The sequence below is a fragment of the Schistocerca americana genome, chromosome 2, assembly GCF_021461395.2.
Source record: "Schistocerca americana isolate TAMUIC-IGC-003095 chromosome 2, iqSchAmer2.1, whole genome shotgun sequence".
Classification (NCBI taxonomy): Eukaryota; Metazoa; Arthropoda; class Insecta; order Orthoptera; family Acrididae; genus Schistocerca; species Schistocerca americana.
In genome coordinates, this window is record NC_060120.1 from 326992482 (window position 1) to 327010097 (window position 17616).

Below are 17616 nucleotides of genomic sequence, written 5' to 3' on the forward strand. Positions count from 1 at the left end.
GGAGCATAGTGTCCATGTGTGTTTAACACCAGAACTGTGCCAGACCACTACTTGGTACCACTGTTGCAGGACTATAATTGTGCCTTGCATGGTGCAACTATGTTCAGTGCACTCAATTAGGCCAAAGCCCTAATTCTAGCTGCACCTGACAAATACATACATGAGTACTGATATAACAGTTCCCTGTGGCACTACTGCTTGTAGTAAGGAAGAGCTTGTAACTCTGTTGTTTATATGCACACCACCTTCCAAACAATAGATCCTTTATTATTTTTATTAAACATATTGAAATAGTCATAGAAACCAGTTTGAACAGCAAACTGTTATTTCATATTTTGATAAATGTGCATTTAGTACCTAAAATATAGAAAATCTGCAAAAGCCAACTTGAAAACATTTGTTATATTTGTTATAAGATTTAGAGCCAGATTACTGATTGATCCTGTTCACCTGAACCCTGTGTTTATGTAGCCAGAATTAGTTGACGGTGTTCTGTTTCCTGAGTGGGAAGTTGGAGTCTATCCAATCATGTATTTTTGTCTGTTAATTTAAGAAGACACTCTTACATTTCAAATTTGCATTCTGGAAGATATGCATCCCATAAAAGAAACAGGTAAAAGAGTGTTTTGAGTCAACTGATGTGGAAAAGCACATTGTCAACAAACACTGGAGTGGCTGTTCAAGCTACTGTGACCTTACATTGCACAGTTATTTTGTTGGGGGAATTTCTAGGTTATCAGGTTTGCTCATACTTTTTACCATCTACTACTCTTCCTGTACATTGTAATGTAACTGTTTGATAGATCTATTTTATTTTATTTTTTTAAATCAAAATCAGAGAACCCAATACACTATGATTCTCAACACAATTCAAATAGATCAATACTGCAAATTGTGTATTTTCTATAATACTGGTGTAAATGTACATTGATGAAGCCATAATGATGACATAAAATTAACTGTTTTATGGGAAACATAACTATTTCTAATATAATTCACAATTTTGTTCACTTGTTAAGTCAAGAATATTTAGATGTTATAAAACATAGTTATTATTTTACAGAAGTGATCAAATAGATAAAATCAACAGAAGAATGTATTTCTTTTCACTTACATGAAATATTAATCAAATTGTAATTCTTTGGTCAAGGATGTCAATTATATCAATATTGTAAGCATATATTTGGACTGAAACAGACATGTTTCTGTTCTTGTTCTTGTGTGAGACACTTGGAAATTAGCAGTTCTAGTTAAGAAGTTTATTATTTTGTGGAATAAAATAATTTTGAAGAGAATATACGTTTCTGCAGCTTTGGCATGACGGAATCATTAAGCTAGGGTGGCAGTGCCAACAGAAAGCACAACTTATAACACACGATGAGAAATAATTTAAGTGAAAATACTTCCTACTGGTTCTCTTCTCTACTAGTTGCTTTGAATAACTGAAGACTTATATCTCTAATACACATGCAGTAATTGCATAAAACCTGGATTAATTAACGACATTTTTTATTCAATTTTTATACTTTTTATGGTTCAAACAAGGTAAGAGATGTAAGAATACCCACCATAATTTCAGGCATGTGCTTGAGCTTCTTAGTTCTCTTCCCATTTGCAGCACTTTTTCTATAAATATGGGATGGGGCCATACCCAGGTCTTGGTATTTTCATAGTTTCGTTCAGGGTAATATTAACACAAATATCTCAATACAAACATTTTCATTGTGCATATTCTCTGTTGTATATTAAAAAAAGTATGTTACATTTAATGATTGTTACTTGTGTATGTGCTCACCTGCTTGCATCAATAATGACTAAGTCTGCTGCTTTCCCTTCTTCAATGGAGCCCACTCTGTCTGCTCGACCCAATGTTGCAGCAGCATTTAATGTAGCTGCCACAAGCGCCTCCTCAACACTCATTCGCATGAGTATGCAAGCCAATAGCATCACTATTGGCTACACATATTAAAAGAATAAACAACAGAATTAATATGCTTCAGGCATGTAGAAAGGTGCTTTATATGGTGCTCTAAAGTAACACATAAAATGATACAATGGCTCTGATGTGCACTATAATTACGTGGTTCTGGAAATGAATATGATGTTGATAGAAAAGTGTCATGAAATTACTTTATAGATGAACACACTGATGTAGTCATAGAAGAATATAAAAGAGAACATTGGATACTTTCCTGCACCCAAGTCCATTACACATTTGTCTATTGTTTGATATGCTACTATTTGCTGTACCTCAGTTACAGTTTCCCTAAACCATGAAAGGCGCTTGTCTGGATGGGACCTTCAAGAATGCCAAATTCGGTTTCCTTCCCTATCTTTGTGAAACAGAGGTAGACCTGTATGCTGCTGTAAAAGGGATGGTAAACACTAACTTTTCTTCTTCAACTCACAGCATTGTAATGCTCAGAAAACTAGCTTAAAAGCTTCTGGATCATTTCCAAGTCCTGTCAAGCACAAAAAAGACAAAGCTGTGGAACTAAATCAGACAAATGAGAAATGACAGTGCATGGAATTTGAACTGTTAGAGGAAAGTCAAGTAAGATTATGATTTTGACAACCCCTGAAGATGATGCTGTCTGAAAGAACTGCATATTTGTCATAAGAGACTTACAGCAGCTAGCCTGAACAATTCATTTGTTTAGTTTACCATCAGCAACATGTGGTCCGAAGTTTTTGATGTCCATTCATAAGCAAAAGTATTTTTAAAGTAAATACCTAATTTCTTTGTATATCAATGGGCATAATCAATTTTTGAAAATACCTATACATAAAAGGCAAGGAAAGCAATGGAAGCAAGGAGCAAGAAGGAGTAAAATGGAACTAGCTTTCCAGAAAAGCAAAAACACATACACTAAGAAAGCCCTCTCTTGGAACACCAAAATAAGGCATTATAACACACTATTTAAGTTGGAAGCACTCTATGCAGCAGAGACACTACTCATGGGGAAAAAAGAGCAAATGGAGAAATTGGAAAACAAGGAGAGGAAAATTTTGAGGAAGATCATGGGTCCCAAATTCCAAAATAACAAACAAGTTTTCTATAGAAACAAAGCCCTCAATGCAAAGTCGGGCAGACTCTCAGAAACCATATGGAAAACGAGGATTGATTTCTATGGACACATACTCCAAATGAATCCCAACGGACTAGAAAGAAGAGATCAGATAGAATGAAGAAATATTGGGAGAAAAAGAGAGCACAAGCATCTAAGAAGTGATTGATCTGATGCACCCCAAAGATGGGTGATACAAAGTGGGGGAGAGGAAAAAAAAGGGGGGGGGGGGCAAGGACCCGACTGACAGATTTGCTCACTGACTCATCATCCCCCAACCTAAACCAATAAAATTAGAAACTTGAAACTTTGAGAGGATGTTGATCTTATACTGTAGGAGTTGTTTAAGAAGAGATTTTTTTTTGAAATTCCACCTCTAAGGAGGTGAAACAGGGGATGAAATGTTTTTTGAAAATATGTTGCTATTAAGGAAATTGTGAAGCCAGACCTACAAAAATAGGTGCATGGTTTCTTGGTCAGAAATAAAGAAATTTGTGCTTCAGCATTTGTGGAAATTTAACTCCTATAGGGATGAAATAGTGTGTGAAAGTTTTTTTGGAACTAAAACATTATTAAAGTACAGCAGAGTCCCACTAATCCGAATCCTGGTAATCCGAACATTCAGTTAATCTCAACATAAAAAATGTTAGACCAAGTATGGAAAACTGTGTGGTATACTGCTGTACTTACACACTATTCTAATTTACAAGTACAGTAAACACATACTAGAACAATTGGCAAGAAAAAATTAGGTTTAAACAATGCATAACAATGAAAGAAAAGCAGTCAAACTTACTAAAATACAGCAGACATTTTATCCCTACTTTTTAGATTACAAAAACTCGGTCATTGCTTTTTGGCGTAGGAAGACAGTCTGTTATACCATGTATTGTTGCGCCGTCGTCTCATGAACATCAGATCAGCAGGCGTAGCAGTGAGCTGTTGCTCCAAATAATGTAGTGTGAGGTCAAGGACTTCTGCTGTGTCACTGTGTGGCACCAGCTCTCCTTTGTTGCTTTCAGGCTCATTGTCACTTCTGTCACAGCAGTCCACTTCTTCCTGGTCTTGAGTCACAGGAGCAACTAACTTAGCATCAGTAAGGTTCTCCACACATGTCCCATCTGCTGTCATCCAGTCATCTTTGCCTCCTTTGCTAGCTTCTTCACATTCAGGGATTGTCTGTATAATTTGTAGTAGATTTTCCTCTTCATCTTCAATTAGGTTGTCCTGAAATTCAAGAGATGTCCACAGTTTTCTCCACAATTTTCTCAGAGTATTTTCTGAAACATTCTGCCATGCCTCAGTGGCCCAATAAACAACATCCTTGACGTTGGTGTTTTTATTTTGTCCACTAAAGGAATGCTATCATCTTGGATCAGCATTCTTAAAAATTGTTTTCTGTAAATCAGTTTTAATGTTTGCAGTATGCCCTGGTCCATCAGCTGTAGAAATGGTGTAACATTTGGCGGCAAAAACTTCACCATAATTTCTCCATCACATAATTCCGCAGTGCTGGAGTGAGACGGCATGTTATCAATCAAAAGGACTGCACAGGGAGACAAATGATTTTCCTCATAAAACTCTCAAACGGAGGGAACAAACTGGATGTGAAACCATTCTTTGAACAGCTTACCATCCATCCATGCTTTTTTCTGGTTGCGATATTATATGGGCAGGGACTTCATGTTGCAGTTTTTAAAAGCTCTGGGTCTAGCAGATTTGCCGACCAGCATTAAAGGCAGCTTGTGATTAGCAGCAGCATTGCTGCATACTAATAAAGTCACACAATCTTTGTACATTTTAAAAACAGGAGCATGGTCTTTTGCTTTTGATGCCAGGGTTTTTGTTGGCAATGCCCTAAAATTAAGGCCAGTCTCTTCAGCGTTATAACTTTGTTGGGGAGAATACTTTCCCTCTCTTATCATTTTTTCAAACTCACCCAAGTATTCCTTCGCTGCATCATGGTCAAAAGAAAGCTTCTCTCCAGTAACTGTTAGCTGACGGATCCCATGATGTTTTTTGAATCTGTCCAACTAACCCATACTTGCACTAAAACTAATCACCATTCATTAACTTGTTCAGGTAAATAGTCTTCTCCTGAACCAGAGCTCCACTCAAAGGAGTTCCCCTTTCTCTTTCCTGTGTAGACGAAAGGAACAGAGCTTCATCCACTTTATCGTACTGGGACTGTTTCAAAAGTCTGCTGAATTTCAAGTGTTTTTCCTGAAGATATTGCACAGGACTGTTCAAGCTTCATTCAGTTCTTCTTCCAATCACAAATTGTTGCTTTACCAACACCTTGTTCCATTGCCAGTTCAGATACATTCTCACCATTGTCTATCCTCTTCAAAACATTCAGTTTTTCTTTGAGAGTTAACGTTGTATGTTTCCATTTACTCATGACGAATACAATACAACTATTATGTGTGCCAGAGATCAATAACTAACATTACCAAGCACTTTGTGAGCCAATTGACAGTGCACTGACCTCAGACACTGCTAAGGTCTCAACAATGCACAACAATAAGTGCAGGGGGTGAGACTGAGCCATTGTTCCCACACTTGTTCCCATTTGTTACCATGGTGTACCCACTTATCTGCTTGGTATACTTCATTCTAGAAACTCGGCTAATCCGAACAAATTGATAATCCGAACAAGGTTCAGTGTCAATTAGTTCGAATTAATGGGACTCTATGGTACTGCTAAAATATTTTTAAAGCTACATCGATCATAATTGGCATTTGACTTCTTGGTTATAAATAAAAAATACATATGTATATATGTGGTGTCTGTTCTTTTGGACATGTCTGAAAGAACATGATTTTGATCCAGTAGCCAGTATGAAAGAAGGTACAAAGGAATTACTGACAATGGCTGTGAGTGAGCATTAATTGAAATCATTGGGGAAAGTTGAAAATTGGTGCTGGACTGCGAGTTGAACCTGGGTTTCCTGCTTACTAGGCAGATGCACTGACCACTGTGCCAGCCACAAACAGTGGCCCTCACAGGTGCATAGACAACCCTAGCACGCCTCCAGTGAGAACCAAATTCTCATCTCGTCCACACACAATGAATGTAGTCCCCCTTGCCCATTATCCTCATTACTCGCGGCATTTCACCGATTCCTGTAAGAGTTTGAGGTTAGTGTGCACTGAAGAGATCATTGACCATCTTGCCTTAATTATATATATGTGGAATCTGTTTTATTGGACATGTCCAAAGGAACAGATGCCACAATATATGCAACGTGAGATGGCTAACGATCTCTTTAGTGTGGATGCACACTAGGCTCAAACTTTTATGGGAAATGGTGAAATGCCATGAGTACTGAGGATGATGCACATGGAGCACTACATTTGTAGTGTGTGGATAAATTGAGAATCTGGGTCTGGCTGGAGGTGTCCATGCAACTGCAATGGTCTCTGTGTCCAGATGACACAATGGTCATCACGTATGCCTCGTAAGCAGGAGACCTGGATTTGACTCCCAATCTGGCAAAATTTTCAACTTTGGCCATTGATTTCAATCAATGCTCGCTCACAGACAATGTCTGTACTTCCTTTGGGTCTTAAAAAAAATGTGTTTGAGTGTTTTATGAAATTCAACTCCTAAGGGGGTGAAATAGGAACAGAAATGTTTTATGAAATATTTCATTATGAACTCACTTTCAAAGTTAAATTTATGAAAATTTGATTTTGGTAGGGAATAAAAAATACATCTGTCATTTTTTTTGGAAATTCAACCCCTATGGTGGTGAAATAGGGGACATAAGTCTTTGTTGAAATTTTTCATTATGCAAGCATTTTTGAAACTAAGTCTATAAACTTGTGTTTAGCTTCTTATCTAGAAATAAAAAAATACACATGTCACTGTTTTTGGAAATTCAGCTCTTAATGGAGTGAAATATGGAGTGGAAAACTTTATGAAAATATTACATTGTGAAAGTGTTTTTAAAGATAAACCTATGAAAATTAGTATTTGGCTTTTCGATTAGAAATGAAAGAAATAAGTGTGTCACTGTTTCTGAAAATTCAACCACTAAGAACTGAAATAGGGAAAGACTGATTCACAAACTCATTTGTGACCAGCTAAAGCAGTTAAGGTTAGGAGCTTGAAATTTAGAGAGATTGTGGGTCTTATACTATACCATTTTAGAAAGCATCGTTCAAAAATCCACTAATAAGGAGTTGAAATAGAGGATGAAAGGCTTTTTGAAAAAATGTCACTATTAAGGCAGTTTCAAAAACAGAACTGTGAAAATTGGTATTTGATTTCTCAATCAGAAATAAAATAATATGTGTTTCAGTACCAGTATTTTTGGAAATTCGACATTAAGGTGGTAAAATAGTTTTTTTTTTTTAAATAAATTATTATTAAAGAACTACTAAAGCATTTTTAAAGCTTCACCTATGAAAATTGGTATTTGAATTCGTGGTTAAAAACAAAAAGTGTGTGTTTCTGTGTTTTTGGAAATTCAGTCCCACAAGGGAGTGAAACGGGATGAAAAGAACTATGAAATTATTTCATTATGAAAACATTTTCAGAGCTAAATCTATAAAAATTTGTATTTAATTTCCCTGTTAGACATTTAAAAAGTACATGTTTCACTGTTTTTGGAAATTCAACCCCTGTTGGGGGGTCAAACAGAAGATGAGAATTTTTAAGAAAGTACTTTATTGTATAAAAAACTTTTTAACGCCAATTCTATGGAAATTGACATTTTGCTTGTCACTTAGATAGAAAGAAATATGTGTTAGGGGATGAAAGTTCTGTGGAAATATCACCACCGAATGCAAAAGGCGTTACTGACAAAAACTTTGGACTCCAGAATCGCTTTTTGGTCAAAAGTACATTTGGAAAAGACCATGCTTTCATGGCCTTAGTTAGGTTTAGAAGGTGTTGCAGTTTGTGAACAACATAAAAATTTGGTTAAAGAAAAACAAAAAAATGCCTGTGCAGATCATACAGTTTATTTGAGTGTACCAGCGGGCGCTCAGCTAATACAATATAATTGGACATATATGTGCAATCCTTCGTAACCAGTGGTTCTTTCTGTCTGAAGGGTTGAAGGAGAAGGAAGAGGTATGAAGGGAAAGGGCTGGCAAGGTTTAAGAAATGGGAGTCTGGGGAGACTTTCCAGATGGGATGAGAAGGAAAGACTGACTGTTGGGGAAGCTTACAGGTGGAAGATAACGTAATAAGCAAGACAGAGATTACTGACAAAACATCATGCAAGAGTTAAGAACAGAAAGCTAAATTCATCATATACTGTAGACACATGTGATAGTGGGCAGGAAACATATACAGGTCAGACACAAAAAGATACAGAAAACTAAAAGGGAACAAAGAAATGGAACAGTTACTGAAAATGAACCCTTAGACCACAGAAATTAATTAAATTTAGGCAAGGTGGGTGGCAAGAAGAGAGAGGACATGTTGTATTGCCAGTTACCACCTGCAGAGTTTTGAAAAACTTGTGTCAGGAAGGAGAATCCAGAGGGCATGTGTGATCAAACAGGCGCCAAGATCTCGACTGTCATGATGTAGAGCATGCTCTGGAATAGGGTATCGTGTGTTGTCAGTATACTCTTTCTATCTATGGCCATTCATCCTAACTGATAACTTGACAGTAGTTGTATCAATATAGAAGACCAAACAATGATTACATAACAACTGGTACATGACATGTCATTTCACAGGTGGCTCTCCCTTTGATAGTACATGTTTTTCCAATTACTGAACTGGTATACGTGGTGGTAGGATGTTGCACAGGACAAGCCTTACAGCATGGTTGGTCACAGTGCTAGAAGCCATAGTGTGGGGAAATGCAGAAAGAGCGTAGAGTCTGACCAGTATATTGATATTGTGGAGATTGAAAGGGTGGAGGTGGGGCGACAAAAAGCTATTTTGGGTGTGGTGGGTAAAATGTCAGACATGGGCATGATTTTAGGTAGTCATAGGGTTGATGAAATAACTGATTAAACATTGGAGGCCACATATTATGGAGTGACAAGAAGTGTACACCTAAGTTGTTTTTTGGAGGGATCATCGGTGCCAGGACTGGATGTGACAGCTTGGGAAATCTCCTTTTGAACTAGGATGGTGGGGTAATTACATACCGTGAAGGCTGAGATGAGAATGGTGGTTTATAGCTGTAAAAAGTTTGCATCTGAAGAAATACAATTGCCTCAAATGCCATTATGTATGGGAGGGAATGTTTGACATGGGAAGGATGGCAGCTGTTAAAATGTAAGTACAACAGTACTTATTAGAAGGTTAGATGTGAACAGAAGCTTGTAGCTGATGCTCATTGAGGAAAAGGCATCAGATGTGGAATAGGACCATGCAAAATTTAAAGCATTTAGAAAGTCAAAAAATTTCAACAGGCTAGCCTCATCATGAGTCCAAATGGAAAAGAAGTTATGGATGCATCTAAATCAAACCAGGGGCTGAAGGCTTATGGATCCCAGGAAAGCCCCTCCAAGTGACACATGAAAAGGTTGTGTAATATTCATGAACTATAATTTTTGTTTTCTGGTAAGTTAATTTTCTGGAATATTGTTTGAATTAAAAATGGTAATGTCTTCTAAGAGAACAAACTAGACAGAGGGTAAGATGATAACCACCAATTTACAACTTAACTTTTTTAACAAGTGTTTTATCTTAGCCAGTTATTTATTTAGCCCCTCATATTAAAAAATAATAATTTACTGGTATTTCTATTGCATTATATTTCGAATTTCAGGAAACTGAGTAATTATAAACTTATAAGAAAAATGAGAAAATCATATGAAAGAAAAACAAAGAGGCAGAGTAGGGGAAACAATGAATGGTTGAGATTATTGCTGAAGTTGTGAAAAATAAAAATGATTGTAAATTCTACAGCCAAAATTGAATTTCTGAGTCAACTTACAGAAGATATGAGAAGAAACGTGATGGAAGAGTATTAGAAGGGAAAATAGGCATATTTTTCAACAAGATTTAATTGAAGCCAGTGCTCCTGTTCTATTGACATAAGTACCTATCTACCTGTTTTTTCCCCTTTGTCAGGGACTGCCTAAGAATTATGGAATATGAAAGAAACCCCATACTGTTTTGATCAATAGCAGAACTGAGAAATTACATTACAGAGGTAACACAAGAGCATTTGGACCAATGAGAGGACAGCTTTGACAAGAGTGCTATGCAGAACCCCTGGACACCAGATTCTACAAAAAAACTGCTGGAAAGAACTTCATCACAGCATTTGCATAGGTGTACTTCATAACAGTGAGAGCACCTGAGCAACATCCTTGGTTCATATTTCAGCTTTTAATCCAGTTAATGTGGTAAAATTATTAACACTTCAATAAATCAGTGAAACAAAATATATAAATCTGAAAAAGAAAAAGTTGTAGAGTTGATGAGACAAGATTTCTACAGTGCTGAAGATACAAGATACATCCCAATGTGTAAACATTATTTGGGAACCACTGAGTGATAAGAATGGTGTGTACTAAAGGTGGGATCACAGTCACTAGAGTGTGTGCTATAAGAACTTCTGAAAATTTGTCCCACTTCCTTCATTTTTCCTCTTGTCAAAATGAGCCCAATATTTATTACTGGAGAAATTCCACACTCACAGGGAATCACCCTCATTTCTCATTGGATGAGAGATAACAGTTTCCTTTTCTAAGATATTTAGAAAACTTTGTGAATTTTTGTACTTCCAGTGCACAACATCTTGTTCTTGTGACTGTGGGCAACTATCCCTAACATACTATTTTAGAAGCACTGGAGCACTGTCACTCTAATTTTATTTTTATAACTTGGCTGTCTTCTTATTGCAGTTAATGATCATGCAGCCTCCGATGTAGCCTTTTATGATCCTCTCAAAACCATTAACAGGTTAAAGTGCAATGGATGACAAGTAATTCACAAGTAAGTAGAGAAGATACTGTAAAAGATCATTCAGCCATCGGAGAACTTTTATCTCACCCCTGTGGTCCTTGTTATGTGGTATTTCTGACTTGATTACCAGTGGTTGAACAAAATCACAAAAAGGATATATCCCCAGAGCACAAATAAATGACATCTTGGATTGTCTGAAAAGAGTGAAGTATACCTCCACTACGGATATGCAGACTGTCAACTGGTAGATCAAGGTTCATAAGGCTGGCCTAGAAACACTGCTTTCACAATGCCTGATGATATCTATGAGCTCCAAGATATGTCATTTTGTCTCTCCTAAGCATGATGGGCAATCTACTTTGACATCTTAAGTGGATGAGGTGTCTTTTCTACTTGAATGGTATTGTTATCCTTATCCAGAAAAATTAAGGACCTTAACAGAGTTTCCAACTCTTTGGCACATTTCAGTGTATGAAGTTCTCTCACAATGTGTTCTACTACAGATGCCTTATGAAAGATTTTAGTTGAAGGCACAGCCACTACAAGAGCTACTGGCATGGAATGAAGATAAAAAAAAGATCTTTTTATATCCTTAAAGAGATAAGAGATGAGGAAGTCTTCACCAGTCTACTTAAAAACTGTTAGCCAGTGGATGGGGGGGGGGGGGGGGGGAGAATTTGTTTTTAGTGTAGTTACATATTTTCATTGATGTTACCACTAATCATATATACAGACCCTGTAAACTGATTCATTCTACATCATTTCCATAAAAGAATCATTCATACGATTTATGGAACATGTAACTAACTAACAGGAAAATGCTGAAAGATTGACTACTCACTCCTCCAATGTACTCTCCCAGTCATAGAAGACTTATTCTGCAGTTGAGAAAGATTGCCTTCATGCAATTGAGCAATCAGTTAAGTTCTAAACCTTATTTACATAGCAGACTATTCACTGTTTTGTCCAACCAGCATTCCTTTTGCTGGCTGACAGTCCTAAAGGATCCATCTGGCTGACTGGCAAGATGATAATTTATAGATGTAACATTGTAATAAAGAAATCCCTTAAGATTGGGATGAAAATAATTGTGGCTCATGCCAGCTCATTTATAGCCAGTCATATTGAAGCATTTTCTTGATGTATCTTCATCAGGTCATTTGTGGAGACCCTTGATAGAATTGGAAGCAGTTATCACTGGCCAGGTCACTACTGATCTGTCAAACATTAGGTAAGACGTTGTAGAGCATGCCAACTATGGCAGTAAGTGTCTCATTTAGCCCCAGGACACCTAGACCAATTCCTCCTGCCATTGCTCCATTTCACCAGATTGTAATTCACTTTTTGAGACATTGTGGGTCACCTGGTGTGGTGTAACTGTTGTGGTCACTGGCAGGCAGTATGTGATTCACCGATTTGATACCTACATTGATCAGCTAACATTTGCAATTTCTGAAAGGTTTCAGTATTACTTATTTACGGGATACTGTAATTTGATAGAACAGTCTATGCATTTGTAAACATGAGCATTTTGAGTGTGTTGTATTGAATCTTAATGTTGAGAACTGAATTTTCATAATGTACTCATAACACCCAATCTTCTCATGACAGTGTCAGATTATTCTTATGATTTTATCCCACTTAAAAGCAAGGGAAATATTTTACAAAAACTTTATATATGATGATGACCTCACAGAAAGCACTTTAATGAAGTTGATGTCTATAATATTTCCCATGTAAATTAAACTTCTTCAGCCTAGTGTGTTCACCTCTACAGGGCACCTCTTGCCATTTCTGCTTAAGCATACACCTATTTTCAACACATGTTTTCATTTAGATAATAGTTCATTTACTGAAGATCTTAGCTCACTTTTTATTTTTTGAATATAAGTATAATTGACTACTGGAGCTTGATTCCTGACTTCAAATCACATTCACCTTGGTATCATTTTTAGTTAATAGTATTTCAATTGGAAATATTCTGTCTCAATTTTTACCACTTGTTTATCCTAATTTTCAGACTATTTTCTGTTTTGTTAACATTGTGAGGTGAAGACTCCAGCTTTCATCCTACTTTTATGGGCAGTCTAACTAATGCACATTACTACTAGTAATTTATGATGGTAATTTATTCATCTAATGACAATATGCATTGGAGGAATTTTGTCAGAAAATTCATAGCATAAAAATACACCATACAAGGCTGCACAGTAACCTACACAAGTTTAAAGTTCCATATGCAACCCTGATGAATTACAAAAATGTATGAAAATGTATTACATATGGACTACATAGTTGACATTTACATACAAAAATTACTTTTGTTCAAAATATTAATTTAAATTAGAGCAAGCACTTAATTAAAAAGACTATTGACAGTAGTAAATGAATATAGTTATTTGCTACAAGTTTATTTGGTGTGACGTCATAAGCGCGTGACTGTGTGTGAGATCGCTCTCTAAGTTTTCATATATTTTTAGGTTTCAGATATATATTTTAACGGTTTTTGTGATAATATTTACTATATAAGTGACTTATTAGTGGTTTCTTCATTCACCTCTGCCTTTCTTGTGTTGTGACCTGATATTTGTGAGTGTTTCATATTGAGCAACTCAATCTCTTACCTGTGTTTACATTCTGCGCTGACCAGTTGCAGCTGTAGCGGCGCATCGAAAGCTAAGTACTAATTAATTGTTTGTGTATAGTGGTTTATTTAGGAACTTTAGTAGTCTTCAACCAGTGTTCTTGGTGTTTTCTGGTGAAATAATTTCAGAAGAAATTTTTGGAAACTGCTTTCAGTTTCGTTACTGTGTCATTAGATGTCTGATTTTCTTTCTGTGTTAGTCTTTTGTTATATTCTCATTTGTTGTTGATTAATACCACCAATAATAGTAGTTACTTCCCTTGTAGAGCAAGTTTGTAATTATTGTAGTTAGTTTTTTAACATCTTCTTATTGTAGTAGCGGAACTAAGATAAAGTAGTTTTCTTGTTTCAATAACTGTAAAATTTTACCATGAGTGAGAAGTGTGGGCTTTGCCGCAGGTTCGTGAGTAGTGGATTGCGGTGTGAGACTCGTTCAAAGTATTTTCACTGGGGGGAATGCAGTGGGGAAGCCAGTGGGCATTCTGGTGAGATCCTCTCCTGGAACTGCAGGTTATGTAGCAAGTGTAAGCTGATAGAGGAGCAGGAGTGTAAGATTTGTGCCCTTCAGGTGCAGTTGAAAAATGCACAGGAGGAGCTAGATAGGATGAGGAGGGAGAAGGGGGTTGGGGAATGGGAGCTGGCTGTTGGCAAGAGATCTGCTAGGAGAAGGAGATTTTCGGATAGTTTTACTATTGGTGTTTGCAATAGATATGACCAACTGTCAGAGTCTAGTGGAGAGGAATCTCTAGTAGCTGTAGATGTAGGAAGTATGCAGCAGACCTCAGCAGTTACGGTGGCTAGGACAGTTGCAAAGTCTAAGAGAAAGAATAATGTTCTGCTGTTAGGTAGCTCTCATGGTAGAGGTGTAGGCCAACAGTTGCAGGAAGTGTTGGGGAGTGAGTACCAGGTCACCAGTGTTGTGAAGCCTAATGCAGGATTGGCTCAGGTGACTGTTAACATAGGGGGGTTATGTAGGGATTTTACTAAAGAGGATCAGGTAATGATTGTGGGAGGGGCTGGTAATAGTATTGACAGGGATGGGGAGTATGACGTAGATGGTGACCTGGAAAAGATAGACACTCAGGCTGGCAACATGAATGTGCATTTCGTGGAACTGTTTCAGCATCACGATCGGCCTCATCTTAATACAGCCGTCAGGCATAATAACATAAGACTTGGGGGTGCGCTGATGACAGAAGGCATGAGTCACATTTCAGTGGTGTCGGTGGAGTCTATCAGCAGGACGGGTTTCACTAGACATGGTCTGCACCTCAACAGGTATGGAAAGGGGAGGTTGGCAAAGCTTATAGGTGACAGCATAGGTGGGGGTGGTGGGATCACTCATGGGAAAATTTCTGTAGTAGTGGGTGTTAGAGCTGTACCTTTTTTAGATTTAAGTCAGCTGATAGGTATTCCTGCTTAAGGGAAGTCTCTCTAACAAAGAAACCACTTTCGACAAAGCTTAGGTATCCGATTAATGAGGGAATTAGTATATTTCATCAAAATATACAAGGTATTAGAGGTAAAGTTAGTGAACTGCTTATAGATGTTGACTCTGAAATTATTGGTATATCTGAACACTTCTTAAATAAGGAGATAATTCAGAGGCTTCCTTTACCAGGATACAGGTTGGCTGGCAGCTTTTCTAGGAGCTCTTTGCAATGTGGGGAAGTAGCCATGTATGTGAAAAACGGTATCCCATTTGAGTCAATTGATGTTTCAAAGTACTGCACTGAAAAGGTGTTTGAATGTTGTGCAGGTGTGGTTAAATTTAGTGGAGCAAAACTTCTAACTGTTGTTATTTATAGATCCCCAGACTCCGATTTCACAACATTTTTGCTAAAGCTAGAGGAGGTTCTTGGTTCACTTTATAGGAAATACAAAAAGTTAGTTATATGTGGTGACTTCAATATTAATTGTATAAGTGATTGTGCAAGGAAAAGGATGCTGGTAGACCTCCTTAATTCATATAATCTTATGCAAACCATATTCTTTCCAACGAGAGTGCAAGGGAACAGTAGAACAACCATAGACAACATTTTTGTTCATTCCTAATTACTAACCGGGCATTCTGTTAGCAAAAAGGTGAATGGCCTTTCAGATCATGATGCACAAATTTTAACTCTAAAAGATTTTTGTGCTGCAACACATGTTAAATATAGTTATCAACTTTTTACGAAAGCTGATACAGTTGCTGTAGAGACTTTTGTAAACCTTATCAAAGAACAAGAGTGGCAAGATGTTTATTGTGCTGATACAGTAGATGATAAATATAATGCTTTCCTCAAGACTTTTCTCGTGCTCTTTGAAAGCTGCTTTCCATTAGAACGTTCAAAACAGGGTACTAGCACAAACAGGCAGCCTGGGTGGCTGACTAGAGGGATAAGAAAATCCTGTAGAACAAAGTGGCAATTATATCAAAATGTTAGAAATAGTCAAAATCTAAATGCAGCAGCCCATTACAAACAGTATTGTAAGGTGCTTAAAATGTTATTAGGAAGGCAAAAAGTATGTGGTATGCAGATAGAATAACTAAGTCTCAGGATAAAATTAAAACCATATAGTCAGTCGTAAAGGAAGTGGCTGGGCTGCAGAGACAGATCGAGGATGTAGAATCAGTGCGTAGTGGGAATGTCCGTGTTACTGATAAGTCGCATATATGTACAGTATTTAATAATCACTTCCTGAATATAGCAGGTGAACTAAATAGAAACCTAGTCCCAACAGGGAATCATATAGTGCTCGCAGAAAAAAGTGTTCCGAGACTATTACCTGATATGCTCCTCCATGATACTGACAAGAGGGAGATTGAGTTAATAATTAAATCACTAAAGACCAAGAACTCTCATGGATATGACGGGGTATCTAGCAAAATACTGAAGTATTGCTCTATGTATGTTAGCCCAGTACTTAGCCATATATGTAACTTTTCCTTTAGGAGTGGTCGGTTTCCTGACCGATTAAGGTACTCGGTAGTGAAGCCACTTTATAAAAAGGGAGACAGGGATAATGTTGACAATTAGAGACCTATTTCTATGCCATTGGTGTTTGCTAAAGTTATTGAGAGGGTTGTATATACAAGGTTACTGGAGCATTTAAATTCACATTATTTGCTGTCAAATGTACAGTTTGGTTTTAGAAATGGTTTAACAACTGAAAATACTACTTTTTTTTTCTCTGTGAGGTTTTGGATGGATTAAATAAAAGGGTGTGAATGCTAGGTGTTTTCTTTGATTTAATGAAGGCTTTTGACTGTGTTGACCACAAAATATTACTGCAGAAGTTGGACCATTATGGAGTAAGGGGAGTAGCTTACAATTGGTTCACCTCTTACTTTAAGAACAGAAAGCAGAAGGTAATTCTCTGCAATATTGAGAGTGGTAGTGATGTTCAGTCCCAATGGGGCACTGTTAAGTGGGGCATTCCCCAAGGGTCGGTGCTGGGGCCACTGCTGTTTCTTATTTATATAAATGATATGCCTTCTAGTATTGCAGGTGATTCAAAAATATTTCTGTTTGCTGATGACACCAGCTTGGTAGTGAAGGATCTTGTGTGTAATATTGAAACAGTATCAAATAATGTAGTTCATGAAATAAGTTCATGGCTTGTGGAAAATAATTTGATGCTAAATCACAGTAAGACTCAGTTTTTACAGTTTCTAACTCACAATTCAACAAGAACCAATATTTTGATCAGACAGAATGGGCATATTATAAGCGAGACAGAACAGTTCAAGTTCCTAGGCGTTCGGATAGATAGTAAGCTGTTGTGGAAAGCCCATGTTCAGGATCTTGTTCAGAAACTACATGCTTCTTTATTTACCATTAGAACAGTATCTGAAATAAGTGACAGTTCAACACGAAAAGTAGTCTACTTCACATATTTTCATACGCTTATGTCATATGGTATTATTTTTTGGGTAATTCTTCTGATTCAAAAAGGGTATTTTTGGCTCAAAAACGGGCTGTTTGAGCTATGCGTGGTGTAAGTTCGAGAACCTCTTGTCGACCCCT

General features: G+C 37.1%; 1 protein-coding gene across 1 annotated transcript in view; it reads right to left on the bottom strand.

Moving 5' to 3' along the window:
- The window catches only part of LOC124594911 (probable imidazolonepropionase), a 180143-nt gene that overhangs the window by 6026 nt on the left and 156501 nt on the right, over positions 1-17616 (bottom strand). The window contains exon 8 of the mRNA XM_047133392.1: positions 1796-1956. Within this exon, the coding sequence (XP_046989348.1) occupies positions 1796-1956 (161 nt within the window). The remainder of the gene's footprint in view (positions 1-1795; positions 1957-17616) is intronic.